We start from the raw sequence: 22,592 nt of genomic DNA on the forward strand, positions 1-22,592 counted from the left end.
ACGACAGTACCCTGGGGCCTTACACCGCCTGCGCTCCGGACAGGCGAGACCAGTGGCGAAGGCGGGACAACTCCCAAACACATAGCCACATCCCACTGGCCTTTCATCTCTTATTCTTTCATTATTATCATTATAATTGCATATTCACAAAATGACTGGCTAGCTCATGAGGTTGGTTCACTTCACGAGTGCACCCACACCTCCAATTACCTCTACACGAGGACCACACATATCATTACATTCTTAGCTAGCCGTCATACAATACAGGTACAACTACCCTCTAATTCATTCATTTGCATCATTGCCCGCAACAATACATATGCAACAAATCACAACATTTGTCACACCCCGACCTTTTGACACACAACCATTTTTTTTCTAAACTCCAACATTGAGGTGTGACTATACATCAGTTCAAAAAGAAATGAGCCAAGCAATTCAAAACAATGGGGCAAGCTTTCCATTTTATATAGTCTTTCAGTTCAACTGTACATTTGACCAAAAATGCCCCAAAATCACAACATCGATACCTAATAAAAAACAAGGCATCAGTAAAACCAAAACCCGACGCGCCGGCACTATAAAAACCAAACCCAAAACCTCCCCAGTAGGACGTGAGTGTAGCCATCTGCTCAGCCTGCCGCCCCGGGTCCGCCAAAACCTGAAAAGAGAAACAACTGAAGGCTTAGCCTTCGCAGTATGGCAACAAGCCAGGAAAAGCCCAAACCCTCTTAGGTAGGGCTCAATTAAACAATCACACATCAGAACAATTTATTATTATGTCGTGTCAGGACACGACATGCAGAGGCCACTCAATGGCTACAATAACATAATTTCAATCACATGCAAGGCATCCTCAACATGTCACTTGCATTCATAAGCACAACAGTCACATGCACAACAATCCTATACATTTCATTCACATACATTTCAGTTTCATTACTATCAGTGAATTTACAGTTCCTGTGGGTGCAAACACAGGCACATGCACACCGCGGGCGGCCCACAGCCGAGAGACAACCCCCGTGGTGGCCCAGAACAGTATGGATCCATCTATCCGCTGCAGCAGTAGAGCACTCATCCATGGATGTGTGAATTCCAAGGAGAGATACTCAGCCTCCCTAGGACACCCAGGTTGGGAAGGCGGGGGAGCCTACGCTCCAAGCACATCACACAATAGTACCCTGGGGCCTTGCACCGCCTGCGCTCCGAACAGGCGAGACCAGTGGCGAAAGCGGGACAACTCCCATACACATAGTCACATCCCACTGGCCTCTCATCTCTTATTCTTTCATTCTTATACTTATGCTTGCACAAACACAATTAACTGGCTAGCTCATGAGGTTGGTTCACTTCACGAGTGAACCCACACCTCCAATTGCCTCCACACGAGGGTTACACATAACCACAACAGTTTTGGCTAGCCGTCATAACAATATGAGTACAACTACCCACAGTGCAATCATTTGCCTCATTGCCCGCGGCAATGGGTATTCAATAAACATAACATTCACATTCATCATCATAACAATCACATCTTTGAAAACTTAGCCAAACCACAGAGAGTAGTCTCAATCTGTGGTGGGCTTGTAGCTGTCCTATGCAGTTATCATTCTAGGATGCTTTCTAATGCACAATTGGGGTCGAGGAGACACTCGACTCGATACCCCGCCTCATCTGTCCTAAACGGTTATCAATTCTAGCATGCACATGCAAATGCGTAACATTTCCAAAACAATTACTATAAGCCTTTCAAAACAATTCATATCCTATATCAATTCATGTACATGCATACACACATTCATTCACGGAACAATCAATCAATTCACATCACAAATCCTAGGATCCCATGATCCTAGGAACACACAATCATTCACTTGCCCAGGCAGGGATTTGCCTGGAATGTCGCCTTACCTGTGGCGCGTTCACAAGAATCTTCAAAATGCCTCGAGCTTCGAATCCGGTAGCTCAAGGTCGAAGGGACGTACTCGGTGTACCTGCAGACATAAACACAAGATAAGATTCCTACTACATACCTCAGCAATTCAAACAAAAACAAAACAAAATCATTGAGGCACGTGTCATCGCCTCAAGAGGGTGTCGACGGGTAGTGTCGACCCACAAGTTCTCCAATAGGTCACTTCCCAACTTCTAGCCGTGCCAACAGATGTCAAAACTCAAAGCCATCAATCCGTCTATCACTAACGCCTTTCTCAAACTTTCTTTTTCTTTAATCAAGGCGTCTACCCCAAAGAGACATCCAACTTATGTACGTTATCCCTATTTAACTCCAATATGCACCCGTTCACAAAAACGCGTGCTACAAGCTCACTAAAACGGTCCTAAATCTTCCCCACAACCTCACAAACACTACCATGTTTTCCCTAATGCTTCGAAAATTAATCCATCATGCTTAAATGATCATTCAATATATGAATCTTCGCTTTCCAACATAATCGCAAGCTTTCCCCCAAAAACGAAATCACTAACATGTGTTCCAAATAATCAATTCTAAGCTCTAGCATGCTCAAACCATAACTATACATGCTTTTAAAGATAACATTCAATAATTTGAGCTTGATTAAGTCTAGCTCACCCCAAATCAAAAGTCCAAACTGTTGCAACGCCTTCGACAGCCACCCCAAGCGCTCAAACGATCCCCAAACGGCAAAAATCATGCCAAGACTCCACCACCTAGTCGCTGCTATGAGGGGAAGAATACGTTTCCCCTAGCGGCAAAACGACCAAACCCACAATATAATCAAAATTAGTGAAAAGGGGCCTCAAGGGAGGGGTCTGCCATACAAAAAAAAAGGAAAACGAAGGCAGTGAGGGTGAGAGCGCGTGAGAGGAGAGAGAGACGGTGGAGAGTGAGGAGAGTCGTTCGGTGGAGAGGGGAGACAAGAGACCGTGGAGAGGGGAGAGGAGAAGAAGGAAGAAGGAAGAGTTAGGGAGAGGTTGAGGGCTTACCCAAATGCCGACACCGACGCCGCCGCCGCCGTTCCTTTCTCCGCCGGCTCAAGCGTCGCCACTTCTCCCTCGTCCTCCTCCTGGTCTCACACGGGCGAAACAGAAGAAAGAAGGCGACGAGGAAGAAAAGGGAGACGCGAGGGAGAAGGGCCCTCGCGTCGGGCTCCTCACGAGATTGGGTTCGGGTCCGGATCTGGACCCGACCCGATTCGCCCCAAACGCCGCGCGTTACAATATTCACATTCATAAAAACTCACATCTTATCAAACACATCATTCACATCTTTCAAAACTTAGCCAAATCCCGAAGAGCAGTCTTGATCTGTGATTGGCTCATAGCTGTCCTAGGCAATTATCATTTTAGGATGTTTTCTAATGCACAATTGAGGTCGATGAGACACTCGACTTGATACCCCACCTCATCTGTCCTAAGCAGTTATCAATTCTAGCATGCACATGTAAATGCGTAACAGTTCTCAAAGCAAGCTTCTAATAGCATTTCAAAACAAAGCTTATCATATATCAAATCAGTCGCATGCATACATACATTCACTCACAAAACAATCATTCAATCACATCACAATCCTAGGATCCCACGATCCTAAGAACACACATTCACACGTTGGCCCCAGGCAGGAATTTGCCTGGAATGCTGCCATACCTGTCACGTGTCCACAAAACACTTCAAAATTCCTCGAGCTTCACGTCTAGTTGCTCAAGATCTACTGGACGTGCCCGGTGTACCTGCAAACATACACAAGTGGTAAATTCTCTACTAGTTTATTTTCACAATGCATACAAATATAAAACAAAATCATTGAGGCACATGTCATCGCCTTAAGAGGGTGTCGACGGGTAGTGTCGACCTACAAGCCCTCCAATAGGCCTCTTCTCTGCCCTAGCGGTTATCACCAAATGGTTTAAGCTTCGCGCTTTCGATTTGAACCGATCACTAATTCATTTCTCCCTTGCTTCCTTAGTTGAGGCGTCAACCTTACATACCTACAATACCCCAACAACAACGTACATGCATCTCAACAAAAACATACTTCACGAGTTCGCTACCACGGTTCTACATCTTCTCCACACCATAATAATTTCTACCATGTTTCTCCAATTGCTTCAAAAATCAACTTATTATGCTAAAGAGATAAACATACACGTGGGCGCTTGTCTTACTCAACATAGTCATAATCTTCCTCCAAAATAACATCGCTAATATGCATTCTAAATCATCAATTCTTAATTCTAGCATGCTCAAACAATAATTATAGGTGCTCCAACAGAAAATATACAACAATCTAAGCTCGACTAGGCCTTGCTCACCCCAAGTTAGAGTCTTAGCTGCTGCAGTCCTCCCGGCAGCCACCTCACGAGTTCAAGTGATCCCCCAAAGGGCCCAAACAACCAAAATTAACTGTCGTCGTCACCTCCCAAGCCTTCAACTCGGTGGTATGAGGGGAAATGATGTGTCCCCAACTGCAATCCAAACCAACAGCCCCAAAATAATCACAAACAACAAGAAAAACTGGCGGGAAAGGGAGAGTGTGCAGAGGGAGAGTGCACGATTGAGGGGCTGCCGATGGAGGGGAGATTGACAGGGAAAGGGTTCGGGCAGAGGGGAAAGACATGCAGAGGGGAGGGAAAACGAGCGGGGGGAAATGGGGGAGATTGAGAGGAGCAGAGGAGACGAGGAGAGAGCTCGAGCATAAAGGAAGAGAGGGCACGGGAAAAGGAGGGTGCTAACAGAAAGGGGAGAGGGCTGCGCATGAGGGAGGAGGAGAAGAGAGAAGATAGAAAGGAGAGGAAGAGGCGGAGAGAGATCAGAGGGCTTACCAGTGCCACCACCTCCATCTTCTTCTTCTTCTCTGCGCTGGCACGAGAGGCAATCGGGAGGAAGACGAGGGAGAAGAGGGAAAGGCGAGGGAGAAGAGCCCTTGCGTCGGGCTCCTTCACGCCAATGGGTTCAGGTCCGGGTCTGGACTCGATCCGGCCCACCTGAAAACATAAAGCGTTACAAGAATAGTGGAAAAAATATTGAACATAAGCTAACAGTTTAAAACATACAAAGTAAACAGTGTAAATTCTCTTTGGTGCATAACTATTGAGGATTGGGCGGTTCCACTGTTAGCAGCTGGGACATGAGAGCCCGATTCTAACAACTCTTTGCTAATGTAGAAATACTTAGATCAAGAACAAAGGAATACGATGAACACGATGTAACATGGAAAAACCCTCAGGAAGAGGAAAAAAACCACAAACAAGGATGAATTGGCGCCCACTAGTTACCAGACTCTCTCTCTCTTAAGATTTCATTCAACTTTAAGATTAGGGTTAACAATGATATAAGTATGCCCTAACAAGGACGTACTGGATCGGGTCCAGACTCGGACCCATACACCCAGATCCCTCAACACTCTCCCTCAAGTTGGGCATACATATCAAACATGCCCAACTTGGATACATTTCTCTCGAATGAAGGTGAAGATAGAACTTGCGTCAGAACATCAGCGGTTTGGTCTTCAGACTTCATGTAAGGTAAGATTAACTCTTTAGCATCAATCCTTTCACGAATGAAGTGACGATCAATCTCAACATGCTTCGTTCTATCGTGTAGAACAGGGTTGTTGGCTAAGTTGATTGCAGACTTGTTGTCACAGTACATGTTCATTGGTCCTTCAACCTCTATTCCGATATCAGTCAGCAATATTTTCAACTATAGTAACTCTGACACTCCCATAGCAATAGTTCTATACTCTGCCTCTGCACTAGATCGAGAACACACATCCTGCCTCTTGCTCCTCCAGACAACAAGATTTCCTCCTAAAGTAGACACAATACCCTGTGGTAGACCGTCTAGTATCAGCACAACCTGCCCAGTCTGCATCAGAGTAACCCTCAATCTCTACAGTCTCTTGTTTCACATACAAGAGTCCCTTGCCAGGATTTCTCTTCAAATAGCACAATATTCTGTCCACAGCCTTCAGGTGTATATCAGTAGGTGCATGCATGAATTGACTCAGTACATTCACCGCAAACGTGATATCTGGTCTTGTAAGGGTAAGATAAATCAACTTTCTAACCAGACGTTGATATCTTCCCTTAGCTTCTTCACAGAGCAGCTCTCCATCTCTAAGGTTTAGCTTGTGTCCAGTATCAAGTAGGGTAGAAGCGGGTCTACATCTCAGTTTACCAGTCTTTTCCAACAGATCTAATGTATATTTCCTTTGGTTTAGCACAAGGCCAGTACTAGATCTAGCAATCTCAATACCAAGAAAATACTTCAGTTTGCCAAGATCCTTGAGATCAAATTCAGCAGCCAGTAACACTTTTAACTTGAAGATCTCTTCTTCTTCATCACCCGTGACAATCATATCATCAACATATACAAGTAAAAGAGTGACTCTGCCCTCATTTTTCTTCACAAATAGAGTGTGGTCTCCATTCCCTTGATTGTACCCCATGATGTTGCATCACTCGTCTGAGTCGTTCAAACCATGCTCTAGGTGACTGCTTGAGGCCATATAAATCTTTTTTCAGCTTACAACATTTCTCTGGTTCTTCATATCCTGGGGGACATACGCATATACACTTTTTCTTCGAGATCACCATTGAGAAAAGCATTCTTAATACATCCTTCACTTCATCACAGCTAGAGACATAACAACTCTAACTGTCTTCATTTTCGCAACTGGAGCAAAAGTCTCTAGATAATCAATCCCATATTTTTGACTAAACCCCTTGGCCACAAGACGAACTTTGTATCTTTCAACACTCCCATATGCTTTGTACTTGATAGTATACACCCACTTGGATCCAACCAAGTGAGCCGGCTCAGGAATCTTCACAACTTCCCATGTCATGTTTCTTCTCAAGGCTTCCATTTCTTCTTTCATAGCATCAACCCACTTGGAATCACTTTGAGCTTCAGCAACGGTCCAGGGAATCACAGCCAAAGACAGAGAGGATACGAAACACTTGTAATCCTTGCTAAGTTTAGAATATGATACAAAATTACCAATCGGGTGTTGAGTACATGACCTGACGCCCTTTCTCAGGGCAATGGGAAGTTCTTCATTTTCTTTTTCAACCCCATCTTGAGTCGTTCATCCAGGGAATGAATAGCATTGGGATTGGAAGTAGACCTCGCACCACAAGTCACCTCCTCTGTCCGAGCACCTCGTCTAGAGTAGACCTGTCCAAACAGACGATGACTTTCCTTCTCAGTTTCGGTGTCACACCCTTTCTCCTTCTCAAGCACATCAACAACTGTGAGAGGTTCTGGACGTCCTTTCTCCCTTTCATACTGATAATCAACTGTGATAGGTTCTTCTTTTTTGTAATCCAAAAAATCTGTAAATTGAATCTTTTGACCCTGAGAATATTCTTCCCTAACCACAGACTTCTCCCCCTGAAGAGGATTCTCACAAAAGTAAGAGGCATGTTCCAAGAAGGTAACATCCCTTGTAACATAAACTCGACCAGTGGTAGGATCAAGACATCTATATCCTTTCCGAGTGAAAGAATACCCCACAAACACACCCTTGATAGACCGAGGGTCAAGTTTCCTAACATTGGGATTGTGATCATGAATAAAACACACACAGCCAAACACACGAGGGGGAAGAAGAAAAGATTGACGACTCCCCGGAAGTAAGGAATGGGGAGTCCGACCATTCAACAGACGACTGGGCATGCGGTTGATGGGGTACGCACTAGTAAGAACTGCATCACCCCAATAGTGTTTGGGAAGATTTCTCTGAAACAAAAGGGCTCTAGTGACATTAAGGAGCTGGCGGTTCTTCCTCTCAGCTACCCCGTTCTGAGGGGGAGTATAACTACAGGACGTCTCATGAACAATCCCCCTTTTTCGAAGGAACTCCTCAACTGACTGACACATATACTCACAGGCATTATCTGATCGAAAAGTTTTAACAGTTCCACCATATTGAGTTTGCACAAGTAGAATAAAGGTCTCTATGATATGAGGTACCTCACTGCGATCTTTCAACAAGTACACAAAGGTGGTCCTAGAGAAGTCATCAATAAAAGTAATAAAATATTGAAAACCTTGACGGTTATGAATTCTCGAAGGCCCCCACACATCCGAGTGAACCAAGGAAAAAGCTTCATTCACACAACTAGTAGAAATAAGGTACGAAGCCCTCACATGTTTGGCAAACTGACATACATCATAAGGAATCAAAGACAAATTCAAAGTGGAACACAAATCGGGAAACAACTGTCTCAAAATCCCAAAAGGTAAATGCCCAAGGGGTTCATGCCAATACAAAAAATACTGAAGACAATCTTCTCTTCTCTTTTCTGTCTTGCTGATCGCTGTCATAAGGGCCATGGCCACGCGTATGGGAAGACGATATAAGCTATCAGATGCCAAACCAATCCCAATCCTCTTCCCTGTCACCAAGTCCTACAAGACACAACGATTTGTAGAGAAAATGAGTTCACAATTAAGCTCTTTAGTAAGTTTGCTAACTGATAAGAGATTTAAGGGAAGCTGAGGGACATGTAATGCTCATCGCACATGAAATTTGTCCAACAAGGACAGACTCCCTTCTCCTGCCACAGAGGTAGAGGAACCATCTGCGAGAGATACTCGTTCCCTTCCAGAAGCCAACTTATACTCATGAAACAATTTAGGGCTACCTGTCATGTGGTGAGTAGCACCACTGTCAACAATCCATTCTCCCAAGCAGGAGTTACCTTTATCCCCTACAATGGCAAGAGCATGATTAGCCTTCGTCTCATCTGATGTCTCAGCCTGATTGACATCGATTCGACCCAAATAAGCCCGCAGTTCACGAAGTTGTTCAGCAGAGATGGAGGCCTTGCCTCCACTAGATTTGGTCTCCTCCGACACAGGCGTCTTCCCACTAGAAGATCTTGCTCTGTTACTCCTTTTTTCTGGATGAAGTTCCCAATAGAAATCCACGGAATGGCCAGTCTTCTTGCAGTGAGTGCATCTACGAAGAGGTTTGGGAGGACCTCCAGGACCACGACTAACAAGTGCAGATCTCTCACTCTAGGATATGTGATCCCTCTTTCCCCCAAGGGTAACTAGCCTTCTCTGTTCTTCAGCCTCAACACGGTAGTAAACATCTTCAATACTAAAGGATTCTTCAGAGTTAAAAATCTGACTTCTGATATTTTCAAATTCATCGTTTAGCCCTGCTAAGAACAGGAATATCCTATTCTCACACTCTTTGGCAACATACTGCATCTGGTCATCAAGACAGTGCCAAGTAGCCTCTGAATGGTAGTCAAGATCCTCCCATTTGGATTTCAGAGCTGCATAGAAATCTGCAACCGAGAGATCCCCTTGCCTGAGGTTATACACATCCTTCATCAGTTGATACACACGAACCTTCCTCTTCTTCTGGCCATACATTTGTTCCAAAATGATCCACATATCTCTCGCAGTCTTCTTACGAAGAATGAGAGTTTGAATATCAGATGACATAGAATTTACAATCCATGTTTTTACTTGGTTGTCTCAAGAAACCAAGTATCCCAAGCCAAACTATTTGCAGCAGGTTCAACCTTACTTCCATTCACATAGGCAATACGACCTCGACCCGCTATACCCATAGTGATGGCGGCAGACCACTTAAGATAGTTTTCCTTGGTAAGACGTATGGTAGTGCCTGAACCGGAACATTCTCAGTTCTATAAGCCCCGATTTCGGTCTGATCAGTGTTGACAGTCGAAGCGGAAGACGTTGCTATGATCACAAATCAGGCGGCAGCAACAAGGGACAACACCAACGTCAGCAAGAAATACTGGCGGCAGGAAAGGCACCGGTGGCGGCACGGGACACCGGCGGCATCAAGGAATACTAGCGGCAGCAGAGGCACCGACTGCAATACGGGACACTGGCGGCAGTGAGAAGCACCCACGGTAGGCAAGAAGAGTAGCAGCGGGCAAAAAGATAGACGAGGGCAGCTGCAGCAGGTCGACAAGCAGCGGCAGGAAGCTACTGCGAGCGTCGCAAAGGTCTGGCGATCTGGCGATGAAGGCAGCGGACACACAAAACAGGGCGGAACCAGGTCACCGGACGATGTAGAGAGAGACGCAGCGGTAGAAGCAGGGCACAGGAAGGGACCCGTCGGCGATGCTGGAATAGAACCACGAAATGCCAACGCTCCAGACAACGTCGAGCGAGTCGCCGGGACTCCAATGGCGTCGGGCGACACTGGGCAAGGTGTCAGGTGATGAACAGTGCCGGGCGCAGGAAGCGTGCGTCGGGCACAGGAAGGAACCCGTCAGAGTCGGGAGATGAACAGTGTCGAGCGATGAACAGTGCCAAGAACAAGTCCTCCAACACGAACACAAGCAAAAGACCAACCAGTAACAGCGGAACTTCACGGCTCTGATACCATGTAGAAATACTTAGATCAAGAACAAAGGAATACGATGAACACGATGTAACGTGGAAAAACCCTCAGCAAGAGGAAAAAAACCACGGACGAGGAGGAACTGGCGCCCACTAGCGACCAGACTCTCTCTCTCTTAAGATTTCATTTAACTGTAAGATTAGGGTTAACAATGATATAAGTATGCCCTAACAAGGACATATTGGATCGGGTCCAGACCCGGACCCATACACCCAGATCCGTCAACAGCTAACATCGTCTCTGTGAACAGTCACTTCCATCCATACATAAGCTGGCATTTTTTATATGCAGTGGCAATTGCATCAGTTAGTTCAATCTCAGCATGGAACACCAAAAAGAAAGAGTTACAACAATGATAAGTTCAAGCATCAAATGGAGAAGAATACAGTTCCAAGGCACACACATGCATACATGTGCACATAGCAAAGGCAAACACTTGGGTAAATTGGACAATGAACATGAAAAAAAAGTCCAAAAGTTGGATTGCACTAGCTAATAGCAGAATAACTATTATTCTCTAATGAGGAAACTTTTGCTACACCCAACATTGTCCTAAAGATTATATCGGTTTGAGTCGGCTCTTGATCAATTTGCATCAATGGCTGACTCCAAGTTCATTTAAAATTAGGCAATTTTACTTGAATCACTTAAATTGGGGTGAAATCGGGTGATTAAACTTGAATAGCCTGATTTTGCCCCAAAGACAATGAAAATTGATGCAATGCCTCTTTAATTCATTAGGTTTCTTTATTCATGTCTTCAATGTCTTGACTCCTCTTTTGAGTTTCATGGTTGACTCGAGTGTTGCTTCTTTCATTTCAACAATAGAGCAGGGGCAGCCACCTCTGGCCCTCCATTTCCACTATCAGTAGTCGCAGCTCATTGATTAGTGATGGATGGCCCATTGCCAGTATCTTAATGTGCTGTTTCTTTCTTGGAAAATCAGTTTTCCCTCCTCATGGATGTGAATCATATTGCTCTGAATTATGCTATTCTCCTTCGCTAGAAATCCATCAGCGATGAATTGATTGATATGCTCTTCCAATGTCGGAATGACCCATCGTCAGTATCGTAATGTGTTGATCCTTTCTTGGAAAATCAGTTTTCCCTCCTCATGGATGTGAATCATGTTGGTCTGAATTATGCTATTCTCCATCGCCAGAAACCCATCACTAATGAATTGATTGATATGCTCTTCCAGTGTCAGAAAATGGTTTTTCCTCCCATGGATGTGAATCATGCCATTCTTCATCACCACCATTAGAAATCTGTTTTCTATCTAGCTGTTGACGTGTTATGTATGACTGGTTATGGTCTGGACCCGATCCGACACATTCTAAAGGGACAGCCCATGTTGGGCCCTATTTAAGTAACCTTTGTAACCCTAATTAGTGTGTGGATAAGAATTAAGAGAGAGAGTGACCAGCAACTGATGAACGATGGAATCATCTCTTGATATCGTGGTTTTTTGCTCATGTTGAGGGTTTTCCATGTTACCTTTTGTGTTCCCTGTGCTTTTTCTGTTCAACATGGTATCAGAGCCGAATTTCTGAGCTTATTTTTTGGGCGTGAATCTGGCTGTCTCTGGTGTTGATTGTGCGTGAGACCATTTTTTTTTATTAGTCACCGGCTGTCCGCCGGCATCCACATTTGGGGATTTTCGGCAATTGCCTCGCACGGCGTCGTCCTCTCGCACAACGTCATCCTCAGCTGCCATTGTTGCCACTAGGACTCTTTTGCCCTCACCTGAGCTGCACGACATCGTCTCCTATTTCCCGTAGTCAGGTTGCTGCTTACGGCATTGTCCTCAGCTGCCATCGTTGTTGCTGGGACTCTTCTGCCATCGCTTGAGCTGCAGTGGTAGCCTGCAATCCTACCGCCTTTGCTCTTATTGAGGCCGTTGCCTGCCTCTTCCCTCACCCCTATAGTGAAGCTCAGACGTTGCCTCTGCTGTTGTGAAGCTCCAACGTTTCCTCTGTTGTTCCAGGTGTCATTATTGTCGCCCCTTCCTGCCGTAAAGCTCCTACGTTGCTTCTGCTGTTCCCAGTGTCGCTTCCCATCTAGTGTTGTCACTGGCGTTAAGTTCCACCGTTGCTATCGCCCGTCGCCCTTTCTACCGTGAAGCATCGCCGCTGCCTCTACTGTTCGTGGCGTCACTTCTATCATCTGTTCCCAGCGTCGTTGCTGTTAGTCGCTGCCGGTGCTAATGTCACTTCTCTGCTATTGCTGTGGAGCTCTAGTGTTTCCCCCATCGATAGTTTTGCCTGCTGTATTTTTCGTTGAATGTCTACCAGCAACAGCCGAAGGATATTTGCCTCTACTGCCATCATCCACTGTCGTCTTCTTAGCTGCCGTTGTGGCCTGCACTGGCTGCATGCTTCTTTGCCTTTTTCTATGATACTCGTAGCGGATTCTGGTACTTGTTGCAGCGAATTGCTGCTTCTTCCTTAGTAGTGCCGACCATCAGTGAAACATATACTCTCTGTTGGTTTACTACTGGATTAGGATTGAAGATTCAAGGAAAACACCTATTTGTATGGATCAGCTCAATGTCAGGAACCTTAGAATTGAGAATATTCCAGTTCAAGTTACTACTATTCTACTCACCAAGGATAATTACTTGCGTTGGTATGTTGCTATCACCAAGGATAATTACTTTGAATTTTGTATGAGATTAAGGTAACCTTGATTTATAAAAAAAGGTTCTAAAATATAGACAAATAAAATTACTTATATAATATACCCGCACCGGCACTAGCACTTGCACCCCGCACCCATGTGATATAAGTTCTAGGTGTCATTTGACTGGTCCATGCTCACTGAATTGAATCTGATGCTTCATTAGAATCACAATAGGGAAACAAATTTGATGACATTCTGTAACACCCCAACCCTTTGACCTCAAATAACCTTTTTGTAAAAAAAAAAGAAAACACAAAGGTGCGATGACACAACGATTCAAAAGGAAATGAGCTATGCAATTCAAAACAAAGGGGCAAACTTTCATTTATATAGCAATTTTCAGTTCATACAAAAACCACACATACTCCCCAATAATACATATGACAAAATTGCCCCAAATCACAACATTGATGCCTAACAAAAACAAGACATCAATATGATCAAAACAAGACGCGCCGGCACTACAAGAGACCCAAAACCTCCCTAGTATGATGTGAGTTCAGCTATCTGATCAAGTTGCTGCCTCGGGTCCGCCAAAACCTGAAAAATAAAACAACAGAAGGCTTAGCCTTCACAATATGGCAACAAACCAAATAAATCCCTAACCCTTTAAGGAAAGGGCTCAAATATGAGATATAACAAATATGAAAGCAACTCATTACCATGTCGTGATAGGGCATACATTCTAATGACTTGTTATGGAAGCCCCTCACATATACCACGACATGGAAAGGCCACTCGATGGCCACAATCAACATATTTCAAAATTACATTTACTTCATGCATATTCACTTCATTCACATTCTTTTCATTTACATTAGTTTTAGTGAATTGACAGTTCCTGTGGGTGCAAACACAGACACGTGCACACCACGGGCGACCTACAGTTGGGAAACAATTCCCGTGGTGGCCCGAAACGATATGGATACATTCACGCTGCAGCAGAAAAGAAATCATCTATGGATGTGTGAATTCTAAGGAGAGTTGCGCAGCCTTCCCTAGGACACCCAGTTTGGGAAGGCGGGAGCCCAACGCTACAAGCACATCACACAACAGTACCTTGGGGCCTTGCACCGTCTGTGCTCCGAGCAGGCGAGACCAGTGGCGAAGGCGGGAAATTTCCCAAACACATTGCCACAACCCACTGACCTCTTATTTCTTATTCTTTCTTATCATTGTGGAAACACATTCACAAAAATGACTGGCTAGCTCATGAAGTTGGTAAGTAATGAACTACAAGGGGTCATATAAAAAGAAGCTCTGGAATCAAGTATCGAAGAGTACTTACTTGATGATGTAGATGCCACCGTTGCTCCATAAATTGGAGAAGTCCTTCCTCCTTTGAAAAGTGGTTGAAGAGCATCAATAAGCTTTGGTTGAAGAGCACTTACAAGCTTGTCTAGGTCAAATCGATTGCTTTCTTCATACATTGTCCCAGCCACACTTGTCTTTTTATCAAATCTCCTCAATTTAGGACACCTAGGTTTAGTCTGTCCTTCTTCTTCACAATGGAAACATATAATCTTCTTGTTGCCATTATTCTCATAGTTTCGATTAAAATGAGGAGGTCTATAAGTTCTCATATGAGCGCCGGGTCTTGAAGTAGCAAGAACATTTTCACTTTTTTCTTTGCAAAAATTGAGTCTATTCTCCTCCATTTGAAGCTCCGCTATGGCTTCATTCATAGATGGCACCTTATATCTATGAAGCAAGGAGGTTTTGACTCCATCATATTCCGGTCTAAGACCAAGAATGAATTTATAAAATTTTTCCCTTTGAATTTGTTTTTCCCTTACTCCAATGTCTCTTGGATCATACCATTCGGGTTCAAATAGGGCAAGTTCGTCCCATAATTGCTCCATTTCTCCAATGTATTCCTTAATGGACTTATCCCCTTGTTGGAGACTTGCAATCTTCATTTGAAGATTGCACATGTAAGCCACATCCTTCATAGTGTGGGTTTTCTTGAGGAATTCCCAAGCTTCATGAGCAAAATTATGTTTTGCTATTTGGCCCATAGTTGTAGTATCAACACAAGCAATAATCCAAGTGATAATCTTGTGATGTCTTATCTTCCACTCTTCCCATTTTCTCTCGTATTCACTCATGACCTTGTCTTTTTCAACTCCATCTAGTTCTTGGGTTTTACCATCTATGGTTTTGGTTAGGACTAATTGAGGTTCACTTTTAGACCCATCAACAAGTCCCCATAAGCCTTTACTTCTAATGAAATGTTCAACAGTTTTTGCCCAAGAAACATAGTTTAATGAAGTAAGTTTAGGAGAAGAGTAGAAGAATTTCTTTCATCCATAATGTGTACCTTGTAGAGGAGACATTGATGTAGTGCTAGGATGAAAAACAGCCACAAAAATAAAAGTTTTTGATGCGCCAAAAACTGCTACAATCTTCACCTCAAGGAAGCTTTATCCCGTCACAAATATCACCAAAAGAGGCCAGCAAACAAACAACACCCTCTTGTGTCAAATCACAGCCGGCAATATATCGAACACTTGGAGTGCTTTACAGCTCCAAAGAAAGAGTAAATAGCTTGAAAAACAGCAAGACAAAGAGCCAAAAGAAGGCTCTGATACCATGTAAATCAGGCCCAAACTTGAGAATGCAAATGCTTCAAGAGGTACACTCTTGAGGATCCCAACAACTTCAATAGATAATACAAAACCAAACCTCAAACTTGAGGAGAAGATACCAAATATATTAATCTCAAGAGAAGAATACACAAGAGAGGCCAAAAAGCCTTAAAATAACAAGGGTCCCAAGTGTCCTATTTATAGAGGAAGTAAAGAAGAAAAGAGGAAGAGGAAGTGGCTGTTGGAGCTCCCAACAACTACTTCCTTTCTAATAAACAAAGGAAAAAAAAAGTTTAGAAAAAGGCATGAAAAATAAAGAAAAAAATAAATACAAAAAGTTACAAAAAGTCCTATGTATACACACATATATTTATATATACAAATCATACATCAAACTGCTAGGAGTTTAAGATATATGATAGTAGATACAAAAACATGTATGTATACTTACATTGTAAATTCTAACAATACAGATCTCCTATTAGGAAGCTCCTCTATGTTATTGTGACCAGACCTGACCAGACATTAGCTTTGCAGTATGAAAGCTAAGTCAATTCATGGAAAGATCCATGAAAGTTCATTGAGATGCAGCTGTAATGGTTGTCAAATATTTGAAATTGTCTCCAGGTAAAGGGCTTTTGTTTACAAAAGACAAGACCTTGGATGTAGAAGCATATAGTGATGCTGATTATGCTGGCTCAATCGAAGACAAGAGGTCTACCACAGGATTTTGTGTATTTGTGGGTGGCGAAGCCAAAAGCAAAGTGTGGTGCCAAGATCTAGTGCAAAATCTGAGTATACAGAGTTATGACTAAAACTGCCACTGAAATGACTTGGGCTAAATCCATGCTATCTAGTTTAAGTGTGTCAATTCCTCTTCCCACGATGATGTATTGTGACAATAGAACAACCACATATATTGCAAACAATTCAGTTTTCTATTAGAGAACTAAACATATTGAAGTGGACTGCAATTACATTTGGGACCTTGTTCAAGGAGGACCCATAGCCACCTTTCATGTATCACCTAAAGATCAAACTGTAGATGTCTTCATCAAAGCTCTTTTTATTGGTGGTTTCCCTAGATGTTGTGATAAGTTGAACACGATTAACATGTATGCTCTAGCTTGAGGGGGAGTGTGGATATAAAAGACTTTAAGTTTTTAGGTGGTTCTTTGCAATATTTAATAGTTAGGAGTTCTCTTTAAACCTTTCTCTATTTTTGGTTTATGTTATTTGTAAGTCTCTACCGCTGCCCTAATCTATGTATATTGAGATTAGGTTTAGTTAATAAGATGAACTTTCTCTTTCTAAGACTGCCGGCTGTAACACATGGTTTCCTGTAATTTTGCAATGTAGTTAGTTGACTGGCTTATAATCGTTCCTCATATGTTGGATATGGAAATCGGGAAAAATGTGGGGTTCTTTTCTTATTGCATTTTAATTGGCTTTGTTATGTCATACGTGTGACCTGTTCTAGACAAGTTCAGGAAACCTGATCTCCATGTCATGCGGGAACATGCATCTATGTGTGCATGCATATTCGCTAACTGCTCAAAATTGCTTTAAATATAACCAATGAGAGATGATCCATCTCCGATTCCATCTTGTCCCCAGATAATGGGGGTGGTCTTTTAACATTTGTTTTGCCCTATGTCACATCAGCTAAGTCACATGGGTACTTTAGTAAGGTCCACGTACCCGTGTTGCCGTACCCGTACCCAAAATGAATACTTTGACACTTGGGTACCTATAGATCCAAACTGTTTAATTTTATTTTGATTTAATTTTTTCTACCTTACTTTTTATTCTATTCTTTGGATGTGAAAATTCGATTGATGTTCATATTTGACTAGGAGGCTGCTTGGTTGTCCATATATTTAAAGTTTTTCATAGGTTTCTTAAACACACTACTGCAAGAGCCGTTGATATATATTTTCTATGTTATTTATTTGTTTATGTTGATGTATATTCTTTATTTTGATACATATTTTTTAAGTATTTCTTATTGTTTATATATATATATGATCGTACCCCCGCACCCAAGTTTTTTGAAAATGGTCAGTACCCGTACCCGTACCTATGTGACATAGGTCACATGGGTGCTTCTAAATGGCTACCACACCTATGTTGCAACCATGTCGACGCTGGTGCTGGTGCTTCTCTGATGCAGCACCTTCGGTTTGGTCAGCCGAACCAGGTCAAAACTGACCATTTTAGATATGCACATAACTAAATTATTTATAAATATAAATAAATAAGGCTACTAAACAGTTAAATAACTATGTAACAAATGATTTGTATACATATATTCACACACACATATATATACATCTTGACCACACCCTTACCTAAATTTTTTTTAAAAAAATTGCCGCATTCGCACTGGCATCTTTATCCGCACCAGCGCCACACACTCAGGTGACGTAGGTTTCGCCTAATCCATTAAAACAAAACCTGATTTGCATTTCCTTTAGGGTACTGCAGCAACTGATCATTTTATTTATTTCTTTCTTTCTACATCCCCAGAAAAAGTCCGATATTGAAAGGGCTGTGCTGGAAACAATTATGTCTATCTTCAGTTCCATGTTGGAGTCACTGGGTGGGACCTGCGATGAATTTGATAGGTACGAGTGTCCCATTAATCAGCAAGCTTTTTTATAGTAGAACAACTGAAAAGACATCAATTTTTGCTTCCTTTCTTAGGGAAACCATAAGTTGGGATGTGAAGTTGGCATTGGATTTCAAAGATTTGCAAAAGAGAATTGTTTCATCTGTCGTGGAATCCTGTTCAGCTGCACTGCAAGAGTTGGATGATCTACGCTCGAAAACTGATTAGTGAGGCCAATAGTCAGTTCTGTTACAATTTCATGGAGATCTGCAACTCCAACCAATAATTATTCTGGAGGTATGACTGTGTATGCCTTGTGGGTCTATTGCTGCCAGCCAGAACGAGGGCCAGACTTTCATTTCAGTCCACTTTGGTTTACTTAGTAAGACTGCATTTATTGACTCAGATGGTTGGATTCCTTTTTATCTTTTGTTTTCTCTTCAAGGAGGGAAAATCTCAAGCTGTGCCACCAAAACTTGGATAAGCAACACCCGCATTCAAATTTGTCATCAGTCCTGTAGTCGCTACTGTTGTTTAAGTTGGTGGAGATTTTGCAAGAAAGAAAATTTGACTTGGCATAAGATTTGTCAGAGTATGTTTGTAATTTGGACTACTTGTATCCTTGCTCTGGAGTATCATATTAGCATTAACGTAGAAATATGACGTCATATTCTTGATGGCTGGGCGACAAACCAAGCTGCTTAAAACTCTGCTTGCCAAGAGCTTGTTGGTGCCCGCAGATTTGGTAAAATCAAGTTAAGGATGAGCCACATGCACGTACACTTCAACTGATGCCGGTTTGTTTGTTGATAATCAATCTATTGTTAAGTTGATATGGAAGTGTAGAACAACTCCTAGGGAAGCTTCACCCGTAAGTTGGTTTAAACTTTGGGTACTACGGGTTTATGGTTTGGAAAGGAATTACTCCTGCCAACCAAAGTTATCTCGAGACTAGACTGTTGGAGAAGAAAGAACATATTCCTGCTTGTCTGGTGGTCAAGTTTCTTGCATAAGTTGTTGCTGATATCGTAAATTCCTTCTTTTTTGTTTATTGTTGCTGTAATCATGGAGGCAAATTGTAGGTGTCATGTAAAAGATCAGTAGAGATACTGATGACGAGAATGTGTGTTTCATTGTTACTACCGGGAGTTTTCTTTCTAATAATTGTCAAAATTGTTCATGGTATTAGTGCTTCAGTTCTGCTGCATTTTGTCATGTCAGTTTCAACTTCTTTATGTGCTGGGTGAGTGGGGGAAACTTAGATCGGTAGAGTGCCAAAGATCCTTCACAACTCTTTGTCCCCTTAAGGTCATGGTCTGTCTTCAGTGTATCAGAGGGCCGCTTTGCTACAGTTTTAACTTGTGCGTAAGTAACCACTTTTTTGCACTGTGCTACACTTCAACTTGCGCATAAGTAACCATTTTTTTGCACTGTCCTACACTTCAACTTGCGCATAAGTAACCTTCAACTTGCGCATAAGTAACCTTTTTTTTTTTGCAGCATAAGAGGTTGTTGCCCTTGTCACTTGAAATGAATACTGTTCACGTACCACCCCTCACCTCAAGCCATTGTGCCATCCCCCTTAGGGATGTCTTGTTTATGTAAATAAGCCATTAAAAATTAAACTAGAAAAACAGACAGACCAAAATGATAATAGCCAAAATGCCCTAAAAAGGAAATGACGCCTTATATCAATTAAAAGGAAAGCAATAAATATGCCATGCACGGGTCAAATTCAATTAAAGTCGAAATCAACGTAAACAGTGCTGGAATTTAAAAGCAAAACTGTATTAATTTAAAGAAACTTAAAGCTAAAAAGAATTTAAAACTTCATAAATAAGCTCTAGAGTCTACATGTTCTAGATGAGACCCACAAAAGCTAACGAATTCTCAAGAAGGAAAACGCATATATGTGGGACAGACGGTGAATTTAACCTATATTACAGAGAATTAAACTAATTACCATAATGTTTAGGCTTACATAACTTCTAGAATTAGGTCTTCACTAACCTAGGTGGACTAACAAAATAACCGGGTAAAACTATGTGGTACGTAGCTAATCCTAAGCTAATGGGACCCTAGGACGACACCTAAAGAGAGTGGAGTGAATGAAGATTGGAGACAGACGACAGAGAGGATTGGATGGTGGAGCTGGAGGGAGATGTAGAAGAGAGAGAAGCGGCTTATGTTTGTGAGACCCACTTAGAATCTCCTAGCCCAGGCAAACTCATGTACCCAAATGTGAATTAAAAAAACCTAATGTAGGATTCATCGTTGCTAAATGCAAATGATTATTCAAGATGACATATAAACAAGCCCAAATGAACTTATAATGCAAATCTCTACTGATGGAAGTTAAAAGCAACCTTGAGAAACTAATAAACTTACTTTGACCTGCATCTAACACCTAATCTGACCATGCATAATTGTCTTAAGTTCCCTAACTGACCCTAGACGAGGCTCCTAATACCAGAATCGCCCCCAATGGATCGAGAATTTAACTGAAACATAGGAACTATCCCTTAAAAACTAGGAAAATAGCTCCTAAAATTAGGGATTCAATTTCTGTAACATAAACGCCCTTAAGCTATTAAATTAATGCCAAGCCTGACCCTAAGCACTTGACCATGCCTAGACACCAACCAAACATGATGGAATAATTGGATATAATGCTGGAAAATTCAACTCAGTATAAAACCAGAAAGAAAAGTCTAATTCACTTTGATTAAACAAAAGAAAATTAGACATGCAACTTAACCAACTGTAATGTACTGGAAAACACCCTAAAACAACATAGAACAGGCTAATGAATACCAAAAGATGCCAGAAAGTTCAAAGGAGAGCCCTTGAATTGCTGTGAAAACTAAGGACAGCTCAATGGATTTAATGAAAAATAGAACAATAAATTGATTCAGACCAGTCATTCTAAATAAAACTACTAAAGTCTGACTTGACCCCCTAACAAAAGAATAAATCAAAATCTGGAATCAGTCGACTAGAATCTCGAGCAAGCTGTATTCTAAGAAGATCTTGCGAGAATTTCTGCAATGCTCAGTGAGATCCAAAACCCTAAAACAAAATACTAAACAAGTTCCAGCTAGGCCACAATTAAACTAGATAGACACAAATCATTTGCAATAGATTCAAGAACACACTAGAAAATGACAAAGTAGACCAGAAAAATAAGAGAATTTACGTGAGGACGCCAAGGATTGGATGGATTCCCTAGATCAACCAACAAAATGAAAACTAAACAAGGTATACTTCTTAAGAATAAAACCCCAGACGAAGCATGTAAAATACCTGCATTGCATCATGTTTAGACTCTTAAGCAACACAAAAAGTAATTCCTATCAAAGATGACTGCAAAAACAACTTAAACAGAAAACTTGACACAATTAAATCAAAACTAAAGACCCTAGATGCACCGAGGCCTACAAGGAAGGAAACCTATACCCAAAAACAACTTCAAATCCTATCCTAGCACTGAAAATCAGAAACTAAACTACAAAAACCAGATATAGACTAACCAAGAAGCACAATGGAATCAAGAGAAAAGATGCACACAAAGCTGAATTCAAACTCTAAAGTAAATCCAATTTCTACAATAGTGAAAGAAACAAAGATGTACGTTTTGGATAGCCAGATGAGCTTAGGTGTATTGAAGAGCAGGCAACGATTTTGGGAAGGCTCTTATATTTACACCAACGGCTCTCTACAGGAATGCAACTTCATCAAGGTCTTTGAGGTGGAGTGGCGAAGAAAAAACCAAAAAAGAAGACCAAGAAGAGGATGACCGACATATAAATGCAAGGAGGCCAGCTAGGCCTTGCGCATGCTTGATGTCTCAAGCACGTATTGACGTTTCTAGCATGCATAAGCCAGCAAAGGTTCATCAATAATAATCACGATGAAAAATGTAAGAAAAATTAAAATGGAGAGGAGAAGGCAGAAATAGAATTGTTCAAAGAATATCCTGCTCGAGCTTAGATGCAAATTACGCCAAGAAAATTCCTTTCTTCAACCATGGACAAGGTTTTCCAAAGGAAATTATGTACAGTATGAAGGAGAACCAGTACACAACTTTGCTGAAAGTTCCTCCATTTTGCCTAGTTGAAATTTGCCTGAAAATGCAACTAGCTTAGGGCATCCCCAAATTAGATGTATTTGAGTCCTGAAGTGGATAAGAAGCACTTATTTTAACCAATATGCAATTACAGTTGGCTTGGAGCAGGTCTGGAACCAATTCGTCTCCAAATTCTTCTCCAAAAAACTGAAATACCTCGAATTTATACATTTTAACACGTTCAAATCGGGCTCCTAAAGA

General features: G+C 42.0%; 1 protein-coding gene across 5 annotated transcripts in view; it reads left to right on the forward strand.

Annotated features, from left to right (window-relative positions):
• LOC116253606 (uncharacterized) overlaps window positions 1–19,445 on the forward strand; it is an 86,053-nt gene extending 66,608 nt beyond the window's left edge. For 3 of the 5 annotated variants that reach the window (XM_031628517.2, XM_031628518.2, XM_031628519.2), the window contains 2 exons: window positions 18,184–18,281; window positions 18,361–19,445. In XM_031628517.2, coding sequence (XP_031484377.1) covers window positions 18,184–18,281; window positions 18,361–18,493 — 231 coding nt within the window. In that variant the 3' untranslated portion in view covers window positions 18,494–19,445. The remainder of the gene's footprint in view (window positions 1–18,183; window positions 18,282–18,360) is intronic. The other 2 variants (XR_004172494.2, XR_004172495.2) reach the window with 2 other exon arrangements.
• The last annotated feature ends 3,147 nt before the right edge of the window (window positions 19,446–22,592 follow it).

This window comes from Nymphaea colorata, chromosome 4 (assembly GCF_008831285.2).
Source record: "Nymphaea colorata isolate Beijing-Zhang1983 chromosome 4, ASM883128v2, whole genome shotgun sequence".
Classification (NCBI taxonomy): domain Eukaryota; kingdom Viridiplantae; phylum Streptophyta; class Magnoliopsida; order Nymphaeales; family Nymphaeaceae; genus Nymphaea; species Nymphaea colorata.